The 19,185-nt window shown below is 38.9% G+C and overlaps 1 protein-coding gene across 3 annotated transcripts in view; it reads left to right on the top strand.

Moving 5' to 3' along the window:
- MYLK (myosin light chain kinase) overlaps positions 1 to 19,185 on the top strand; it is a 198,776-nt gene that overhangs the window by 127,211 nt on the left and 52,380 nt on the right. For all 3 annotated transcript variants that reach the window (XM_032115204.1, XM_032115205.1, XM_032115206.1), the window contains 2 exons: positions 9,177 to 9,293; positions 12,654 to 12,734. In XM_032115204.1, coding sequence (XP_031971095.1) covers positions 9,177 to 9,293; positions 12,654 to 12,734 — 198 coding nt within the window. The remainder of the gene's footprint in view (positions 1 to 9,176; positions 9,294 to 12,653; positions 12,735 to 19,185) is intronic.

Genomic DNA, 19,185 nt, shown 5'->3' with positions numbered 1-19,185 from the left:
AGGTCAGAGTTGAGAACAGATTTCCAGTGTATTTAATGCCCCACCACAGATGCGCCTATTGCCGTTACAAGCACTGAAATATTTGAACTCCACTGTCTTGGTGACTTTTAAGTAACTTCAAAACTGTGTAGAATTTGGTAGAAGTCACTAGAGGAAATACTTACTGTTTTCAAACTGAGTGTTCCTTTATATTTCAGATTTTGGATGATCAAACCCTACTAGACTGGATTTTTTTGCATTAATGTTGTATCTAGACAAAATATATTTTCCTTGGCACAAAAATAGGAAGGAAGGACAGTTGATAGCACAAAAAACCTTCTTTACTTCATATGTGCTCCATAAAACACTGGGGGAATCATCTAAGAATGGTATCCTCTAGTGTATTGTAGCAAAAAAGTTCATGTTCACAGTACGAATTACAGCTTGACACAGGGGTCTGCACTCTTACTTTTGAATCTTCCTTCATTTAATCCAGGCTATTTTTAGTGTTACCAAATGAGATCCAAATTAATATGCAGAATAGTTCAGCACAACCAGTGAATCCTTGTGCAGTGTTCCAAGCAGAGTAGCACAAGCATTCTCCTGAAGTGGATGCAGTCAGAAACAGCATTGTTTTCAGAAAAGGTTGGGGTACTCAAGTAATGCATTAAGGAGATACTAAAATAAGTAGATGGAGAAAGGGAGATGGTAGCAAGTGCATTGTGTCTGGTCTGTGTCTGAAGTAGCAAAATGTTTTTATTTTGTGAGTACATGTTGATTTTCACCTAGGGGAACTCCATAGAATAAGGATAAGTGTCATGTACATGAGGAAACATTGGCTGGTGGAAATGCCATTCATATGAAAAGGACTGACAGAATCAGTCAGTTTAGCTAGCCTTATGCTGGAAGCAAGATTTCAAGGCTTTTCTTGGAGTTGCCCAGAGTGGAAAAGAAATTATACATCCCCAAGTTCCATGACTCCTGTCAAATTACATCAGATAGACAGCATCTCTGTACCAAAGCTTCTGAGTTTTGGTGTTATGGTGCTGCAGAAAAGCCTCCTAAAGTCCCAAAGCTTTGATGTTATGGTGCTGCAGAAAGCTGTTTTCTTGACTGAAATAATCTGAGTAATTGATTGTTATAATCCCCCAACTCATATTCACTCTATAAAATGGTACTGTGGAGCTGCAAATCTGGTGTAGCTGTTTATGGTGAAGTGATCCTGATGTCCAGAAATGCCCTGCCACCTGCCTGAGCAGGGAATGAGACTTTTCCCATCCAGTTTGTCTGGGCTGGGTGACGGTCCAGGGTGTCACACACTAGCAGTGCTGTCCACTGAGGTCAGGATCAAAGGTCAGCACTGCATAAGGAATCTACTGTTCCAGGACAGCTTCTTGCAGGGGGTGCAGACACTGTCCTTGTGTTCCACTTGTACCTGCATTTTTACACTTGTATCATGCTTAGCAGTCAGTGTTATCAGTACTTCAAAGTCAGGCTTTCTTTGGCACATATTTGCAGAGGATCTTAGAAAGAATTATTACACAGGGATGTAAGTTTTTTCCTTTAATGGAAAGACAAGGAATGAGGATTAGAACTATTTTTTTTTAAACCTCATTACATACCCTCTAGTACACTGAGAGGGTGCATTGCATGATGGTCTATTGGGGTTTTTTCCTGACAGTACCTGCTAGCTTTGGCACTCGGAGAAGAATGTGTTGCTGCTCTCTCACTGTAGGATGCTTTCATGCCAACTGTTAAGTAATTAACTAGGTATGCATGATACTTTAAGTAAGTTCCAGATTTCATAGAGATTCAATTTTCACTTTTTCCCTAATTAGGGCCACATACATACTTGAGGGAGCCAAGGGAGGAGAAAGAATAACTGGAGTAACAGACTAGAACTGAGAAACTGCAAATTCATTCAGTATCAGGAAATACTGTTCAATAGGGAAACTGTATGGATTAGTCTCATAGATAGTGTTTGGTGCAGCTTTAAAGACAGTAACACTGGATGCAGTACACAGCAGGCCAAAGCCAAAGTCCCAGTGTTCATCCTTTGCCCCAAACACTGAAAATCCAACTTTGTCACTCGCACAGGTGTCATTCCTTCAGCAGCAGTGCCATTGGCAAAGCTTGGAGCAGCATTTAATGGGCCATGGAGATAATGCTCTAGTGTCACCCTCAGCTGAAAGAAGGTTGAGTCTGTGGGGAAGAGGAGGAATTCAGAGCAAACAGACCTAGCTAACCTTAGTGGGTTTAGGTCTTGCAGAGCCATTTTTTATTTCTTTGGTGTGATCTTGCTCCTCTTGTGTTCAGCAACAAAATCCACTATGGAAGAGGATAGACTAGATCTGTTCTTAGCTATTTCACTGACTGCTTTTGTGCTGCTGTGATGTATGATGGTGACCACGGGAGGGGGGTTTCCAGATTCTCCAGAGGTATTTCACAATAACTTATGTGTTCTTAATGAGTTGGATACTGGAAAATTCTCTATCTAGTGTAATGCATGTCCATCTGCTTCTTAGCCACACTACTAGCCCATCTTAGTATGGAATACTGTCCCACAAACTTGTTAGTGTAAGTAATGCATGAACCTCCAGAATGCCATGTATTTGTGGTTTGGAAATTGAATTATTCCTCTCTGTCATTCCCAAAAGACAGGAGGAAAAAAAAAAAGGCAAAAAGAGACAGCAGATTGCTCATCTCCTGATGCCAAATAAATTGTGAAGATAAATACATAAAATCCAGCCTCAGGAGCATGTGATTAAACAGTGGCATATTTGGCCAGGAAGGTCAAACTTATGTGTGTAACAAGTTGACAGGACAGGCAAACTATGTAAAATGATGTCCCTTTGTCACTCACTGAAAATAACTTTCCTTGGCATATTTGTCCTAGTTGATAGTGAGGCTCTTAGAAACAATGCTGTTCACAGGTCTCCTCTGTGCTTGCAGAGCCTGACTGACGCTAAATTGGCCACCCAAGGCAGTTTAGCCATTGGAGTGCAGAAGAAGGGAGAGTGTTATCCATGCTCCTGTACCATTGGAGAAGCCTGCATACAAACACCAGCATCAGAATAGTCTCTGACTAGTAAGGCCTTTGCCAAAAGAAAAGCTAAACCCTGCTCCAAAAAAGACCTTCATCTGCCGGCATATTTATGCAGTACTTGTGCTGTGTTCTGGTAGTTCATCTGGGGCTTGCAATGTATTCCATTATTCCAGGGTTAAATTTAGTTGGAAGTCAGAATCTGGGCAGCATTATCCTCTATGTCACAATCACAACAATAGCTAATATCATGTCACATTCCTTCCATTTTCATTTCAACTATTTTCCCTTTGAAATCATGAACATCAGTACACTTGTTCTTCCATTCCTTTTAACAGCTCCCTAAATAGTACTGTGTTGGTTGATTGGCATGATTTTTTGCCTAATGTATCATTTTTATTATAAAGTGAGCTCTTGCACTGTTTTTCTGACATGGTACAATTTTATTAATGGTTTGATTTTATGTTTTCCTTCTTTTAAACTTGTCAGAGTGCAATTATCTACATTCCTGAGATAGATAATAATGTGCTTTTTGCCCATGAAAGATCAAAATAAATTGTTACTAACAATAAAAAGAGGGTACTCATAAATTAGAGCATTATATGATATGGGGTAGATGATGCATGGTTAAGAGGCACTTTAATATGAGAGACTTCTTTGTTTGAAGTTATGGGGGGCTTTTTGTTTGGAAAAACATTTTTAAGAAGGCTCTAGCAGACACTGCAGTGAAGTTAGACATATAAGGACTGAGTAGAACAATTTTCCTCACACGGTGAACTCTCTAGAGCAGGACCCATTTTGTTTTACACTTGTATAGCACTGGCCCAGCAGGGCCCCGTGCTACTGTCCTGCTGTGTGACTCACTCTTGGACAGAAAATCCGTGGAGAACGTTCTTGCATGGTTCCAAAAGTTGTTCCATAAGATGGTAGTGAAAGGGCTTTGCAAGCCAGCATCCTTAGTAAACTGGTAAACTTAGTATACTGGCTGAGGTATACAGTGAATACAAGCCAAAACTGGCAAACTTGTAATTTTTAAAGTCAGCTTGGTCTGCTATGTTTGCATAGATTTATTACTATGTGACTATATAGACGGAAGAGGAATTGTCTAATATAGTCTCAGGTAGCAGTGATGGTGTCGTTTAGAAAATGCCCTGAGTTTGTATTGCTTTGTCTAAGCCAGCATTTTTTTCTTCCCAAGTTTCTTGGCAGCATAAAGATTTAGAAATCTTATTAGCAATAATGCCTTAACAACTTTCCTGTGACTTAACATAACTCCTAAATCTTCCTATGAGTTGTGCAAGTCTGTGTCTGCCAGTCTAACTAGGATCTGCCGTGACTTTTTTGTTTTCTTTCTAATTAACTTTGAGCAAGAATTTGGTGTGTAATTAACATGACTTTATGTACTGCTGAAAGTAGATGGATTTTGCACCTTACAAAAGCTTCTTCAGAACGTCTAAGTCTAGGGAGATCATCATTTCCGACACAACACCATGTTTTTCACAGGCCACATTTCCCTCTTTCATTTATGTCTGAATCTGTCTTCTTCCAGAAAATGCATGTAGTGTGAATTTAAATACAGCAAAAGAGAGACATCTGCTATAACCACTGGTAATTCATTGCAATGTCTAACTCTTCTAGTAAGAGTTTTGTTACTAAATCAAGAAACAAAGCAATGCCTTATTTCTAACTGGATAGAATGGCTTTGACTCTTCTAACCAAGATATCATTCTCTTTTTTTTTTAAATTTGACAAGTCAAGCTCTTACTAACTTTTTCTGCATGATGTGCTTCATCCAGCCCTTGGAGGCTTGGGTTTGTTTTGATTTGGTTTTCTTTTCAATACCTCCTCTCCAGTTGCTGTTTGTTGGTTTATTATCCTGTTATAAAACAGCAGCAGAATCATGTGTGGGTATCAGCATCAGTGAGATGGAGGTCACCTTCCTGTTGCTGCCCTTACTGGAGGTTATTGGTCCTCTTCCTACCTCACAGTGTCGGAGCTCATGTTTGCCATTTCTCTGTTCAACCTTTAAACCTTCTGAGTATTCAGCATCCCTTGCTGCCATCATTGCTTGTCTTTTCACTATCTCAAGCCCCATTTTCTTTGACTCAACAAGTAAATGAGATAGTTCATGAGGACTGTCCTCTTTCTTCTCTTTCTGACTTTTTCCTTTGCAAGATTCTTTCTAGCATCTGTAAATTTATAAAAGTTAATTTATGAGTACTTCCACATCATAGATTAAAATATTTAATAGCTTGGGTCCTAGTCTGATCACAGAGGAAATCCACTAGAAACAGACTGAGTGATGATTTCCTCTTGTCAGCTTCTTTAGGAGATCTTTATTATAGCAGTTCTCAGTCTTCCTAAATCAGTGTCATCAATATAGTAATGTAGCATTAATAACAGCAGAATAATGTGAGCTATCACAAATATTTCAGTAAAGATTAAGAAAATTACCTTTGCACAGATGCATTTGCCAGTTAAATGTCTAATATCATGAATCATGGAAGTAGGTTTTTTACATTATTTTCCTTAAAACTATCAGTTAGCAGTCATTACATTTGACATTTTTTTCTTCTCTGAAATTCACACGGTTTTTTCACTTGTTTTTTTGTTGTCATTGTAGTCAATATTTTCAAGGTCAACCCGCTTCTCATTTTAAACATAACTGTGACACTAGCACTTATTTAAACTTTCCCAGACAATTTAAGACTTATTAGAAAATTAACACTATATGCCAATGAGTTCCTTAAAAAATTATTTTGTCTCCTAGGCAAAATTTCTCACAGATGAGTGTTTATAAATATTGCCTAAATACTCTACAATACTTTTTTATACCATGGGATACAACTGAGAAAGCCATAAACTTGAGTCTGCATCATGGACAGGAGTCAGGAGGTTGGCCAGCTAGATGCCAGTGTGGGGAATGAGAATAAGGAGCTGTTTTTTGTTGGTTTGTGTATTTGTTTTATATCTGAGGTTGACTTTCTGTGGAGTTTCATGGAAAGAATGCAGAAGCCTAGAGATATTTTAAACTGTCTTGCACTATTTTTGAGTAAGTCATAGAACCCTTTAATAGCTCAAAATTCAAGGGAAAGGCTTTGTGTATCTAACCCAAAGTCTCCAGTAAACTGTCAGCTTCTGTGGCTGCTAAGGTCTTTTCTAGAGCTGCACCAGTCCCAATGTCTAAGTGGTAGATTCCAGTATTCATGTTTATTCCAATCCTGCACTTTGGGACAATGTTTAAGGATCATCCATGGCCTGGTTCCTAAAAAAGTAGAGGGTTGAGGGGACAAAATAGATAGCAAGTATTTTTAGTTGACTGGGATTTGTGAACTGCCAGGATTTCAGAATACCCAACTGGAATAACCAGTCTGGGCTTTCCAGCAGTTCTGAGAAAATAATCTTGTTTCAGGTCATGAAGGGGTTTGCAGAGGAAATACCAAATACTTCATTGAAAGACTTTTGGCCTTCTAGCCCCGGGAATTGACTGTAGCTCTAGATCACAGAACATAGGCCTGGTTGAGAAGTTTCTGGTTCTTATGAAATCTTATCAAGTTTTGCCTGGGTTTCGGTGATTTGGGTTTTTTCCCTGGTTTTTTATGAAAATGAGGTTTCTAGAGCCGTGCTCCCTCAACCTCCCCCTATACTCCTGATCCAACCTGGCCAATACTTTCTGATCCATTGGCCAATTTCATACCTAGTCCTAGTAGTCCACAGTTTCACAAATACCAGTGGCTATATAAAGGAACGTGACTCAAATTATCTCATTTTCCCTTCACTCCTCCAGTGACTGGAGGGCTACTGCCATTGTATTTGGTGGTAGCAAGAAGCCCAACAATCCCCATGTACTTTGCATATGCTGTTCCAGTGTAGTTCCTGGGGAGAAAAAAGAAGTGGAGGAAAATAGGATGCAGATTATTTCCACAGGGAAGTGGGAGTTAGGAGGAAAAAGAACAGATTTCCTTCACCTTCCTCACAAAATAACTTCATTAAATGAGTGTTGACCCTGTGTCACATTAGTCTTCAATGAGCTGAGGAAGGGCTTTTGAGCAGGTAGAAAACTCCTGCAGAAGCTAAAGTAAATTCTGCACTGTTCCAGTTCCTTAACAATTCATTTATTCTTACAGGCCAGGCTCCTTTCCTCCAGTAAGGTGGCCAGAGGTCTCCTTCATATGTGTGTGTCTTTGTTCCATAGTTTCTGGTTTTTTCAGCAGCATCTTTCAGTTTCAATGTGCAATGTTTTCTAATCATGTTACATAGATTTCTACAAATTCTTAGACTGGAAGTTATCTTTGGCTTGCTCTCCAAATGTCTCTTTAAACAGCAGAGACATGTGAATTTATATTTGCTAGATGCCTGCAAGAATACTTTTCTACTGTCTCTCCTCCATTTGGAATGGAACTGCAGCTCGTGACATTTTTGGCTTCAGCCTGACTCATGGAAAAGCATTGCTTCAGGGAGGGCATGTGGATTTTCTTTTCACCCTTTGGCTGGCTGCGCACAGCCCATGTGAGTGAGGGGTCAGTGCTCCTCTTCTGAGATAGCTTTCACATCATTTCTCAGGGGAAAATAGTCATTATTTAGAGCTTCTTGATTTTGTGGAGGATGATAAAGAGGGGAAAACATAATTTTCTTCTAATCCTTGTGTGTTTCTGGCAAACCAAATTTGTTGGAAACCATTTGAATGTTTTTTAGAAGATTTGTCTTGAATAATGACATCCAAGTTTAAAATGAGAGAAAAATCTGAATGCCAAGAGCATAATTGCCATGTCCGAATGGAGCTTGTCTCCAAAGAGAACCAGTACATTCCCAAAGTTCTTCAGATGGAGGGGAGTTCTTTTCAAGGTCCTTTTCATGGACCAGTATCACCTGTGCCTGTGCCATCTCCCGCATCACAGGGGATACATTTGATGTGGAGCCTGGGGTTGAGCACTCTGGAAGGCAGAAGGCAGCTTCCAGTTACCATAAAAAGGTGCTGGGAGATTTCCTTACATCTCAGGAAACAGGGTAAATATCTGAAAAAAACCCATCTATTCAATCTTGCCATTAATTAGGAACGACTGTGGGAAAGGTAAATGGAGGAAGGGGGAAGGTTTTACTGCAGCGGAGGTAAGTGGAGAGTGGAGGTGTTCTGGACAGGCCAACAGCAGTGGGCAGAAATGCACAGTGTCTGAGGCTGTGTTCAGGGGACAGACCCAGCTTTCCAATGAGGAAGGAGAAAGAAAGCAAGCCCACACTTCACCCTCACTTAATGAGGGATATTTGGAAGGGGAAAGTGTGAAGCATTTTAACTGGGGTTCACCCTGCAGAGGAAAGTACTTCATCGTTCCAAGCAATGCAAGTGAACGTAAGGGACAAAGTTCTTCTTCCTTATCCCCCATCTACTGGGAACAACTTCTGTTTTGGTTCACAGAGTTTTAATTTTTAAGAGGAAATGTGTTTCCCTTGGGTCATACCAAGCTTCCCTTCGTAAATAACGAGCTTATGTCGCATCCTGTTTCTGCAAACCCAATTAAGTCAAATTTTGGGATTTTGTTTGGAAAGAAATGGATTTGTTGCAGTGGCAAATTTTATTGTGACTATTATGATGGACTTTCTAATGGATGTTTTACAATACCAGGCAGTTATTCATTCGGAGATTCAAGCAAAAAGAAAATGTCTTTCGGTGCCATTTGTAAACTTAGGCACTAAGCTGAGGTTCTGGTCTCATACATGTGAACGCTCATGGGAGTGCTAGAGACAAGGCTGAATCAAAATATTGCAGATGGGCATTTCACAGTAACCCTCTTACTTATGCTCTTACACTATGAGCACTTTTGGAAGAAAGTCACCTGAGTGAGGACTTCTGATCTCTGCTGTAAGACAAAGAAGAGCAGCAGAGGTGCTGCTCTGGGTCTTCTCTACCTTTATCCATTAACCAGTTCAGGGCTGCGGGGACAACTAGAAGTATCCTAGGGAAAAGCAATAATATTCAATTTTTTATTTATTTAGCATTAATAAGGTTCCAATAAGATGGAATTTTTAAGGACAGCATTTTCTAGCAGTGAAGATCACCGAAGGACTGGCTCATGTGATGCCTTCTGCTCCTTACTAGCACTAAAGTTTTTGTGAACTGCAGCATAACATGCATTTGATCTCTCCCTCTTTTGTACAGGGACACTCTGCTCACTGACCATTGAGAAGGCCATGCCTGAAAATGGGGGCGAGTACAAGTGCATAGCTGAGAACCCAGCAGGGAAAGCTGAATGTGCTTGCAAAGTGGTGGTAGAAGGTAAGTACTGTAATGGGTACAAGAACACCCTTCCTTAGAACTTCCTCCTTTCCAACATATTTCCCAAGAACAACGTTTGGGAACTAGTTACATACACAAAAAGAAAAAGAACTCTACCCCTTTCCCTTCTGCACTTGGTTGATAGATAATTCAGTGTCTCCCATAAAGGAGCATGAGCAGAGAGACAGTACCATACCAAGGGCTCTGGTTGCTTTGTGGAAAAATCTTTGTTCTCCTGCTGCCCACTGTATTTCTACAAGGTTTCTAGAGCAGTAAGCTGAACTTGTAAGATTTGTTTCTGAGCTGTGTGCATCCTTTGAGAGCCCATAAAAACTCCGTGTGAGCCTAGGTGTCAGTCTGCCTCAGGACTGCATGTGGCACATTTCTCACTCTACAACTCCCCAATTCTTTGCATTCACAGTTGTTTGGTCATTTGGTTTTCTAGCGTAAGTGAGCAAAAATAAACAAATTAGCAGCTGAACAACCCTTGTGTTCCATAGTCTTAGAACATGGATAATTTACTGACTAAAGTACTTGTTTTCAGACACGGTCATGCTGATGACACTGTACTCTTGTCAGATAGTCTTGGCCTTGGGTGAGGCCAAGGTGAGGCTCAGCGAGACACAGAATTATAAAGCTGCCATGGAGTTTAAATTTTTTAAGGGGCTTTAAGTAACCAAATATCCTTCTTATCAACTCACCTTCTGGTGAACTTATTTTTGAATACTCTGAGACTTGCCATTATAATCAAATGAACACAAAATTAGACAACAAGCCTAGTAACATGGAGCTTGGGTACTGAACCTTCACAGCTGTGTTGCAGATGTGGTATTTGTGGCAGGAGGTCTAGAAAAGAAAACTATACTTTTTTTCCTAATGTTGTATGACACAAGGTAAGAACGTGATCCTGTAACTCCTCACTAAAGGACAGTCTTCATGTAATTGGAAAAGGAATTAATTACACATAAACTTACAATTAAATGTACTGGCACCTCTAATGGCACCTTCTGTGATATTAACAGTCACAGCATAATCTGTCTTAGATATTTGATAAGCTATTTTTTATGGTTCTGTAATTTAAAGTAATAAATTTTGTCAGTGCTGAAGTTCAAAGAAGAGGCTTTAAGCAAAATCTAGTATCTGAAACACCTTAACCACCACAGATCCAGAGTGTTGAAGGATCAGATTATCAAAAGCTTAGCATACAGTAGTTCTCTAGAGCTGCCCTAGCAACTTTTAAATGTCTCAGCCACTTATATGTTTTTCCTCTGTCTTCTGATCTCCTTCGAGTAGTTGCTTTTCTTCCTGAAGATTCCCTTAGCATACTTCCCCACTTCAAGTTTCCCACTGGACCATGCATGCTCTAGGAGGCTGCAGGTAGAGTTTGGCTTGCAAAATCTTGATCATGGGAGGCTGTCAGCTCCTTGCCCGATGATGTGAATGACATTACCTCAGCAGTCTGGCTTTCTGTGGTGGTGGCACCCACGGCATTAGGAGCTCACTGCTCACATCATGTTGGGCACCAGAATGACCACATTCCTTACCCCAATACTGGCTGCCTCATCTGCCTTTTTCATTCTCCACTGGCGTGCTACTGAGAAGAGGTTTTTGAGGAATGGCACCATAGAAAACTCCAGCTATTTAGGAAAGACGCCATTTGATATCCCATGTCTGAGACTGGCAGAAGGGATGACTGTTATTTTTAAATTAGAACTGTGATATAAAATGACAGTTCAAATTTCCCTCTTCTTCAGTCTACTTTCAGGATCCCAGATGCTGATTTTTAGACTAAGTAATCATAATAATTTCATTTCTTTTGACACCATGGACTCAAAATAAGAATGGAGGAATGTTTGACTTCACTTGGCAGATCTGTAGAACCTGAGTGTCTGACCTCTCACACAGCCTCCTTCTCTGAATTATTTACTAGGAGATTCTCTCTTCCCCTGTTAACTTTTTAGGAAACTTAGATAAATTTTCACACTCTGGCACCTAGAAGAAGGTGACTAAAATAGCTGTTTCCGTAACATTTATGTCATCTTTTTCTCTGGTAGCTAACAGCTCTCTCACTCACAAATCCGCTGAAAGCTGAATATTTGAAAGCTGTAAAGTGATACAGCTATTGCTGAGATCATAATCCATAATCATAATCTTTCTTCCAAAGATAAATGTCAGGATCAAACAATCTAATAAGCAGAGCTTGTCAGGATTTACGTTATAGGACATGGAATCCAAGAATGGTTTGTGTTGGAAGGGACCTTAAAGATAGTTTTGTTCCAACCTCTGCCATGGCCAGGGACTCCTTCCCATAGATCGGGTTGCTCACAGCCCCATCCGGCCTGGGCTTGCACACCCCCTGGGATGGGAAGTCCACAACCTCTTTGGGCAACCTGTGCCAGTGCCTCATGATCCTCACAGTGAAGAATTTCTTCCTAATATCTAATCTAAACTTCGCCTCCTTCATCTTAAAGCCATTCCTGCTTGACTTGGCACTACAGATCCTTGTGAAAAGTCCCTCCCCAGCTCTTTTGTAGCCAACTTAGGTACCAGAAGGGGCTCTAAGATCTCCCCAAAGCCCTCTTCTCTTCAGGCTGAACAGCCCCAACTCTCTCAGCCTGTCTTCATAGGAGAGGTGTTCCAGCCCTGTGATCATGCTCAGCCTGGAATAGCCTTAAAAAAAGTTGCACCTTTTATTTATATCTCATGTGGGATACACATGGAAGGGAGCTTTATTGACTCCTAGCTGCTGGTGTAGCCTGCAGTGATGAGCAGTTTCTGGGTAAGAGCTGTGCAATTCTGAAAATACTAGAATCCATCAAACTTGAGTCCTCTGGTGTCCCTTTTGGTGTTTCTATTTAGGAATAAATCACTGGCCAATAATATCTTTTTGGAAAGATTTAAACACATGGAGGAAATGTTACTCTTCAAAATGGGTTAATCTGAATAGATCACATAAACAATGGAATAAAGAATTACACAGCAAGAGACTTTTGGATGAAATGATGTTTCGATATGGCTTTGTTTCCCTTTTCTCTGCACTGCCTAACACAGCTTTGTGCACATTGTATTTGGTCTATTCAGCTAAAATACCTATAGCTTACATGGTACCTCTTGTCTAGCTGCTTACTTGGGTTTTCAGTGCAGCTGCTTTTGTAGAGGGTTTCTCCCTCTCTGCTCCCTCTTCCTTCCAGAATGTGACAGTCTCCAGCAAATCTCTGCAGAAAATTTTTCTTAAAATCCTGAAGGACAGCAATTTCCTCTAACTTTGCAGAAAGATCCAAAATAAACCTTTTATTAGACAGCTTTTTCATTATTGATTTTCAAATAGGATTTGTATTTTATTATTTGTTTTGATTGCAGATGCCTCAAAGACCTCAAAGCCTACTGAGAAGAAGACCAAGAAGCCTAAGACCACACTTCCCCCAGTGCTGCCAACAGAGAGTAAGTGACTGTGATTTGATTTGCTTTCTTTTCAGTGGAAACAAAAGAGTGCTTTGGGATTCTGTGGTCATTCCCTTCTGTTTGCAGACATGGTATCAGAAGCCTGTGCTGTTTCTTTAGGCCTTGCACTTAAGTCATGTGAAATGAGTTTTTGCCATGTGGGGATTAGAAATAAGAGCCCAAACTGTGAGTTCAGACCTCGCCCACTCTAGTCTCTGTTTTTCATAATGGTGCAATAAACTTGTGACACTGATTTATTTTTGGCTGCCTCTCAAAGAGCACAGAAATACTCGAATAGTTTGCTTCAATTTGTGTTGTATCCTGTGTAGACAATACGAAATTTTACTATTGGTAGGCAAAGCATCTTGACTGAATGTCCTGTAGAATAATCTGTCCTTTTTTGGCATGGCCATGGAGAGTGGTTTTGCAAATTTTGCATTCTTTGTTTTAAGCCTAAATGCTAAACTTGCTTTTAATGCTTTCTGAAATAATAAATCAGCTATAAATTCTCATGTTTGTTACTCTGCATACATGTATTTGGTTAAGAGGAAATTTTAAATGGTAAAGGCGGCACAATAATATCAGTTTAGGAATTCCTAACGCCAGTACCACTTATGAAATTAAGGGATACAAATAGCTCTTAAATCAAAACTGGACTTTGAAAATTGTTTATCTAAGATGTCTACCATGTGAGTTCCTAAAAAAGATGTGAAGAAGTGGCTTAATGGAAACATGAAATATTTTATCCAGCTCTCTCAAAAAACAAAAAACAAATAAACTCTAATCTGGTCTTCCAGCAAGAACATTTTCAGCTGCTTTCAGCAGGACTCAGAGCAGTTTTATACTGATTAATGATCACAGGTAGTAATTGTGCTTCTGGAATTGTGACTTACATAAAACTATGCCCTGGGCTACAGCTATTTCTGAGTTTCTGGCTGAGCATTATAACTCTCTCTCTCTCCAGCCTCTCTTTGGGGATGAGGGAAGAGTCACACTGACATGTTCCACCTCTGCACTTGAGCTTCAAGTGCCATAAATAATAACAATTAAGAACAATGATTTTGTTATTGAACATCAACAGAAAAGAAAATTTTAAAGCCATTTAAATATCCACGAGATAGTGTTTTGAACTGTGTTTTCTATGCACACAAACACACACATTTCCTCTGATCCTCCCTGCAGCGTTAGCAGTTGAAGCTTTCCCAGGAGAAGGTGTGAGTTGGGAACTGAGTCTAAATATGGAGATATGGCCTGATCCACATCCTGCTTCTTTTGCTTTTGGTTTTAGTTGAAATTGGACATAGATAGCAAAACAGAAGCTACCAAATCTGGATGCAGAAATATTTGTGAAAAGGAAGTTGAAATAACGGGGAATGGTTTTTCTACATGGCATATTATATCAGTGTTTCAAGTTCTTGAACTTCTCGCAAGCTTTTTTTTCAAAATACCTTTAAAACATCTTCCCTGCTGCACAGAAAACATCAAGGTAACCAGACAGAATGTTAGGAAACTGGGTTTTGAAAGAGTTTTTGGAAAAGCTTTGAAAAATACATATTTAATTTTAAAAGGATTTGGCTGCAGAGATTTCACAGGTGGTTTTTTAACATCTCAGTCTCTGAGGAATGTGAGTATTTATCTGCTGAAATAAGTTTTTTATTTGTATGTTTGTCAGGGGCAAAATATACAGAACAGATCCAGTGGATTACACAGGTCCAATTTACACTGAAATCCTTATCAGATGTAGAGATTGTAAATTTCCTTACCTGAAGGAGAGCGGGCTTAGTCACATGTTTATCTATCTTTAGTGTATATCTCATGAAAAGAAAGGTAATGGAATAACTGTGAATTAAGATGTCCCAGTCTAATAAGGAGATACATTTTTACTCTGATCTTTTCTGGTCTTTGTTGCCACATCGTTACCAACAATCCTAGTGGCAAGTAGTGTGTACAGAAAGATATTGAAGAAATAGAGAACAAAATTTCCTAATAATGTGATAATAATTAATAATAAATAGATTCTGACTTTTGAGTAGTAAATTCTGTCACAGCAGTATATACTCTATGAGATAGACTATATACTCTACTGTACTTTTTAGAAATACTTTTCAGGGAAAAGATCCTTATTTTCTACATTCTGTAAATAAGTGCAAGTCAAATTTCATGGGTAGCAGCTATGTCATCCTTTTCTTCCTTCCGATAAATTACAAGTGATCCTTGGTTTTTTGCCCTAGTAGAAACTTTCAGGAAAGTAATTAACTTAAGGTTTCTGAAAGCAAGGATCCATACATTTCTTTTTGTGGAAAAGAGTGAATGTTGTCAGTATGTTAATCTGTAAAATTTGTCTCACTGTGAGAATAGTTGCTGACCCAGGTGATTTGCCTGCTCATTCTGACAATGTTACTTTATTACTGCAAGCTTGGGGGTTGTAAGCTACAGAAATCCAATAATAAGTAGAATTTGGGGCATTACTTCCTTTGATATGCAATACATACTGGATTCTGGTGTAGAATAAGAACATTATGAAGGAAGCTGTGTGTCATTCAGTGATTAACAACATCTCTGAATGGATGCTTGCAGTGTTTACTGCAGAAAGATTGCTCCCATGCTGGCAAATTACAAAAATTCCAATGTATTTCTTTTTGCTTAGAATTAATATTGTGTCACCAGAATTTAGTAATAATTATGCAACCCTCTAAGGATAAATAGAATAAATAATACTGTTTCTGAGAATAACAAACAGATCCACCTTTGAATCTGGGGGAAATAATCAAAAGGGAGAAGAGAGGAAGGGCACTTCTAGAAATGGTTCATTCTTTACTGACTGCACTGACTTGGGCTTTGTCACTTTTGTCTTTGCTCAGTGGATGTCAAATGTTACTGAGTTAGAATAATAAAGTGTTATGTTTCTTCTAAAAGAGGCAGTGGAAAATTGGACTCTTTCATTATTTATCATACTGCACACTCTATGCTATGCCGGAACAATCAGTGGGTAGTGTAAGGGTCTCCTGGCTTGGCACAGCCCTGTAGCAGAAACACTAAGCCAAAAATTCTCACCACTTGAACATTTCTCTAGAAAGCTTTGAAACTGCTGTGAAGGGATTTAGACACCAAGTTCCCTTTGAAATTAGAACTTACTTCAAATTAAGTTAAAAGGGAATTTTTTATTTCAATTACCAAAGCCACTTGCAAAATCTTCAGTGCCTATTAAAAAAATGTTTTTGTCGCAACAGACTGTGGAAAAATCAAAGTTCTGCTTGAGATTTTTAAGAGTAAATAAAGACTTGAATGTTTACAAATAAATATTTCATTTTTTAAAATCTATTACTACTCCACACTTGCAAATATTTCCTTGTCTTTAATGTGTCTTAAGCAGAGGACCAAAACAGAAGGAATTAGCCCAAGATGAGGCAGATTTGTTTGCAGGTCTAGAACCCAGCTTTCTTGATCCTCAGTCTCAGGATTAGTTTGCATGCAGTATCGAAGGTAGTATAGATTTTTTTTTAAGTGGCATCACAATAATTTACATACAACATGAGCTTTCCAAAAGGACTTTTTTTCAAAGGCTTTTTTCAAGATTTGCTGATGAAAAAGGCATATTACAGTAGTTAATTCTGTTTCTTAAACTTCACTGCAGCTGGGCCGTGCAAAATAATTTTACTATAGCAGGAAGAAACTGTATCCCAATTATTGCTACTGGGAAAAAAAATTTTACACTTTAGAAAATAATCCTCATAAATCTGAGCATTGGATTAAAGTGTTTGGAAAGAAATGCCCAATGTTTTTTGTAGTGCTAATTCACAGAACTACTTCCAGTAAAAATTATTTAAAAAATGGCAATTATCACCTGTCATAATCATTGTTATGAAAACCTAACAGGATATCCTGGATTCCCTCATCTGAGTAATACTTCTTAAACCCACTGTTCTCTTATCCAGACCACATACATTGAAGGGATGACCCAGAGTAGAGTTTGATTGCACAAATGTAAGTTGTTCTATTCAGTTAAAAATAAAGTTACATCAAAGAACAGAACTTTGGCTACACACCTGCAAGTTACTCAGCTGTATTTGGAAGCTTGCTGATAGAAATCTTTTATATATGCTACTATATAAAACATTTGATTTCATGTGAAACACATTTTTGGTTCAGTAACTGTATTCTCTTGCAGATGGTTATTAATACAATTTCACCACTGACACTGTCCAGATCAAATTGTCAGGAAGGTTTCACTGTTACCTTCCCAGATCTGAATTTTTAGCATTATTGGTACTTGAATGCAAGGCTGAGCAGTGACATCTCTGGAACAATGTGCCATGAAAGTAAATGTTAGACAGGCCCCCTTACTATTGTTAATATATTCTTGTCCATAGTAGGGAGAATTCTAGGTGTTAATCACCATGGAAAAATTATGAGTCAGTAGCCAAGTGATTAGAATGCAGTTCTGCTATTTATTCTTCAATAAACAATCTTGTCAGAGAATCCAAGTCTGCAAGCACCATTTTAAGGAAATGTCATTAAAACGTTAAACTTGATGTGCCAAATTTAGTTAATATATAACTAAATCAGTAAACACATCAAGTTTTCTATTGATTTCCATTCTATGAAAATAATAACGAAACATGGCATAGCTGAATATGAAATGTTACAAAATCTTCATTTCATGATAGATTGTTTTGTCCTAAGTGTAAAACTTGCCACTTTCTAAGTGAAGAACTCAATTACTAAGGAAGTTACTGTTCAGGTCAGAGATGTTCTTTTAATTGCAGAAATGTGGGCACTGGATAGCAGCTGTGATCTGTGACTGCTGCTGACCTCTTTGGTCACTGGGATAGCCTGAGATGCTCTTGAGGGTCAATGAGGCTGTCCAAGCCACTTCTCTTAGTCCCATTCATTTCCCAGAAGGCTCGTGCTGCTCTACTCCTGATCCAAGACATTTGCTGCACAGTGAGTGCAAGTACTTAGTATGTTGGAACAATATGAATTACATTGTCAGGGAAGCCTCTGAACAAACTTTTCAAGGAAAAATTAATCTTTTTTCCTAAGCTGAAAATTCTGCACTTAGTACATGTAAATCAAATTGCCATTAGCTATTTTTAAGACCTAAATAGGATTTCTCTGAAACTCTAAATCATGAAAAGGGCTGCCTTCATTTCTGAGGCTCGGGGTCCAAGGGTGCATAGCTGGGCCACAAGACCTGACAGCCAAGTTGGGCTGAGGTAAAAAGGCAAAGCAAGATTTAACCTGGTGACTCTGAAGGTTGGTTGCTTCCATAGATGAAAAAAATTCTGTTACTGTATGTATAAAATGAGCAGTGGAGAAACACTAATTTGTTATCCAAATCCCTTCTCCTGAGTGCCCAGTTCAGCGCTGTTTCTCTAATGTTGGGCATGCATTTTGATTCTCTGCTGAGTTACTTTACAGCTCTCACCATACTGACATTTTCTGAGTTAATGGTGGCACAAAACAGTATTTTCCATGTTTATTTCATGCAGTCCATCCTACATATCTGTATGTTGACAGAAGAAGACAGAAATCTTCATTGACTGTCTTATGCAGAGAAAAATGAATAGTTCTTGCAACGTGGCCTTGAACCGAAGAGCTGCTGTGCTTCATTGACTTCGGGTTAAGCCGTTGGCTAGAAATCGCACATCTGAGGCATATAATAGAAACATTAAGTTTGTTCTCTATAAAACAGGGACCTAAATCCATTGGCTTAGTTAATGTTCAAAAGCATATAATACCTAGTTTTTCCCACTGAAACCATTTGGAACTCCTGAATGTCCAGATGACCTGGCAGTGTTTTCCTATGGAACAGATTGGGTAGCAGGTTAGTAACCTACCTTAGATCGCTGTCCCTACACGCTTGGGCACAGCTTTTAGTATCTAATTGTAGATGTTCTCCCAGGACATAATAAAGGTGAAAATTTAACTTATGTTTCAGAAAATAACCTTGCTGTCTTGCTCCCACCCGAGCTCTCAGAGGATTTTACATGGCCTGGGTTGTTAGTGATCTCTGTTTGATACTGGATCTCTTCTGTGCTGCTCAGATTTGCTTTAATTGTAGAAATTGCTCAAGAACTGTGCTACTAAACTACTATGGAATTGTTTATTCCTTCAGCTGAGCTGTTTTCAAATACTGAGTTATTTTCAGTGTACCAGATCATAGTATTGAAGCTCTGAGTGTGCTGGTATATGCTAGCTCTCTCATGACTGGAATGCAAAAGTGAGTGTTTCCTGGATTTTATTTTTGTTTTCAGAAGGCAGAGGCTGTATATTTCTCAATTAGAGGGCAATCTCTGCATGATTTAGAAACTAAATATGGGATGTTGCAACAAAATGACAGTTGTTTTTAATGAAAAATAAAATAAAAGCTTTAAAAAACTGTTCTGAAGCACACAAACTCAACTGACTTGTATGGAATTAAGTTTTCTAATTTCTGCTTGTCATCAAA

The sequence above is a fragment of the Corvus moneduloides genome, chromosome 7, assembly GCF_009650955.1.
Source record: "Corvus moneduloides isolate bCorMon1 chromosome 7, bCorMon1.pri, whole genome shotgun sequence".
In the NCBI taxonomy this organism is placed as follows: Eukaryota; Metazoa; Chordata; class Aves; order Passeriformes; family Corvidae; genus Corvus; species Corvus moneduloides.
The sequence above is the reverse complement of the archived record's forward strand: the minus strand, read 5'-3'. Positions and strand labels throughout refer to the sequence as shown.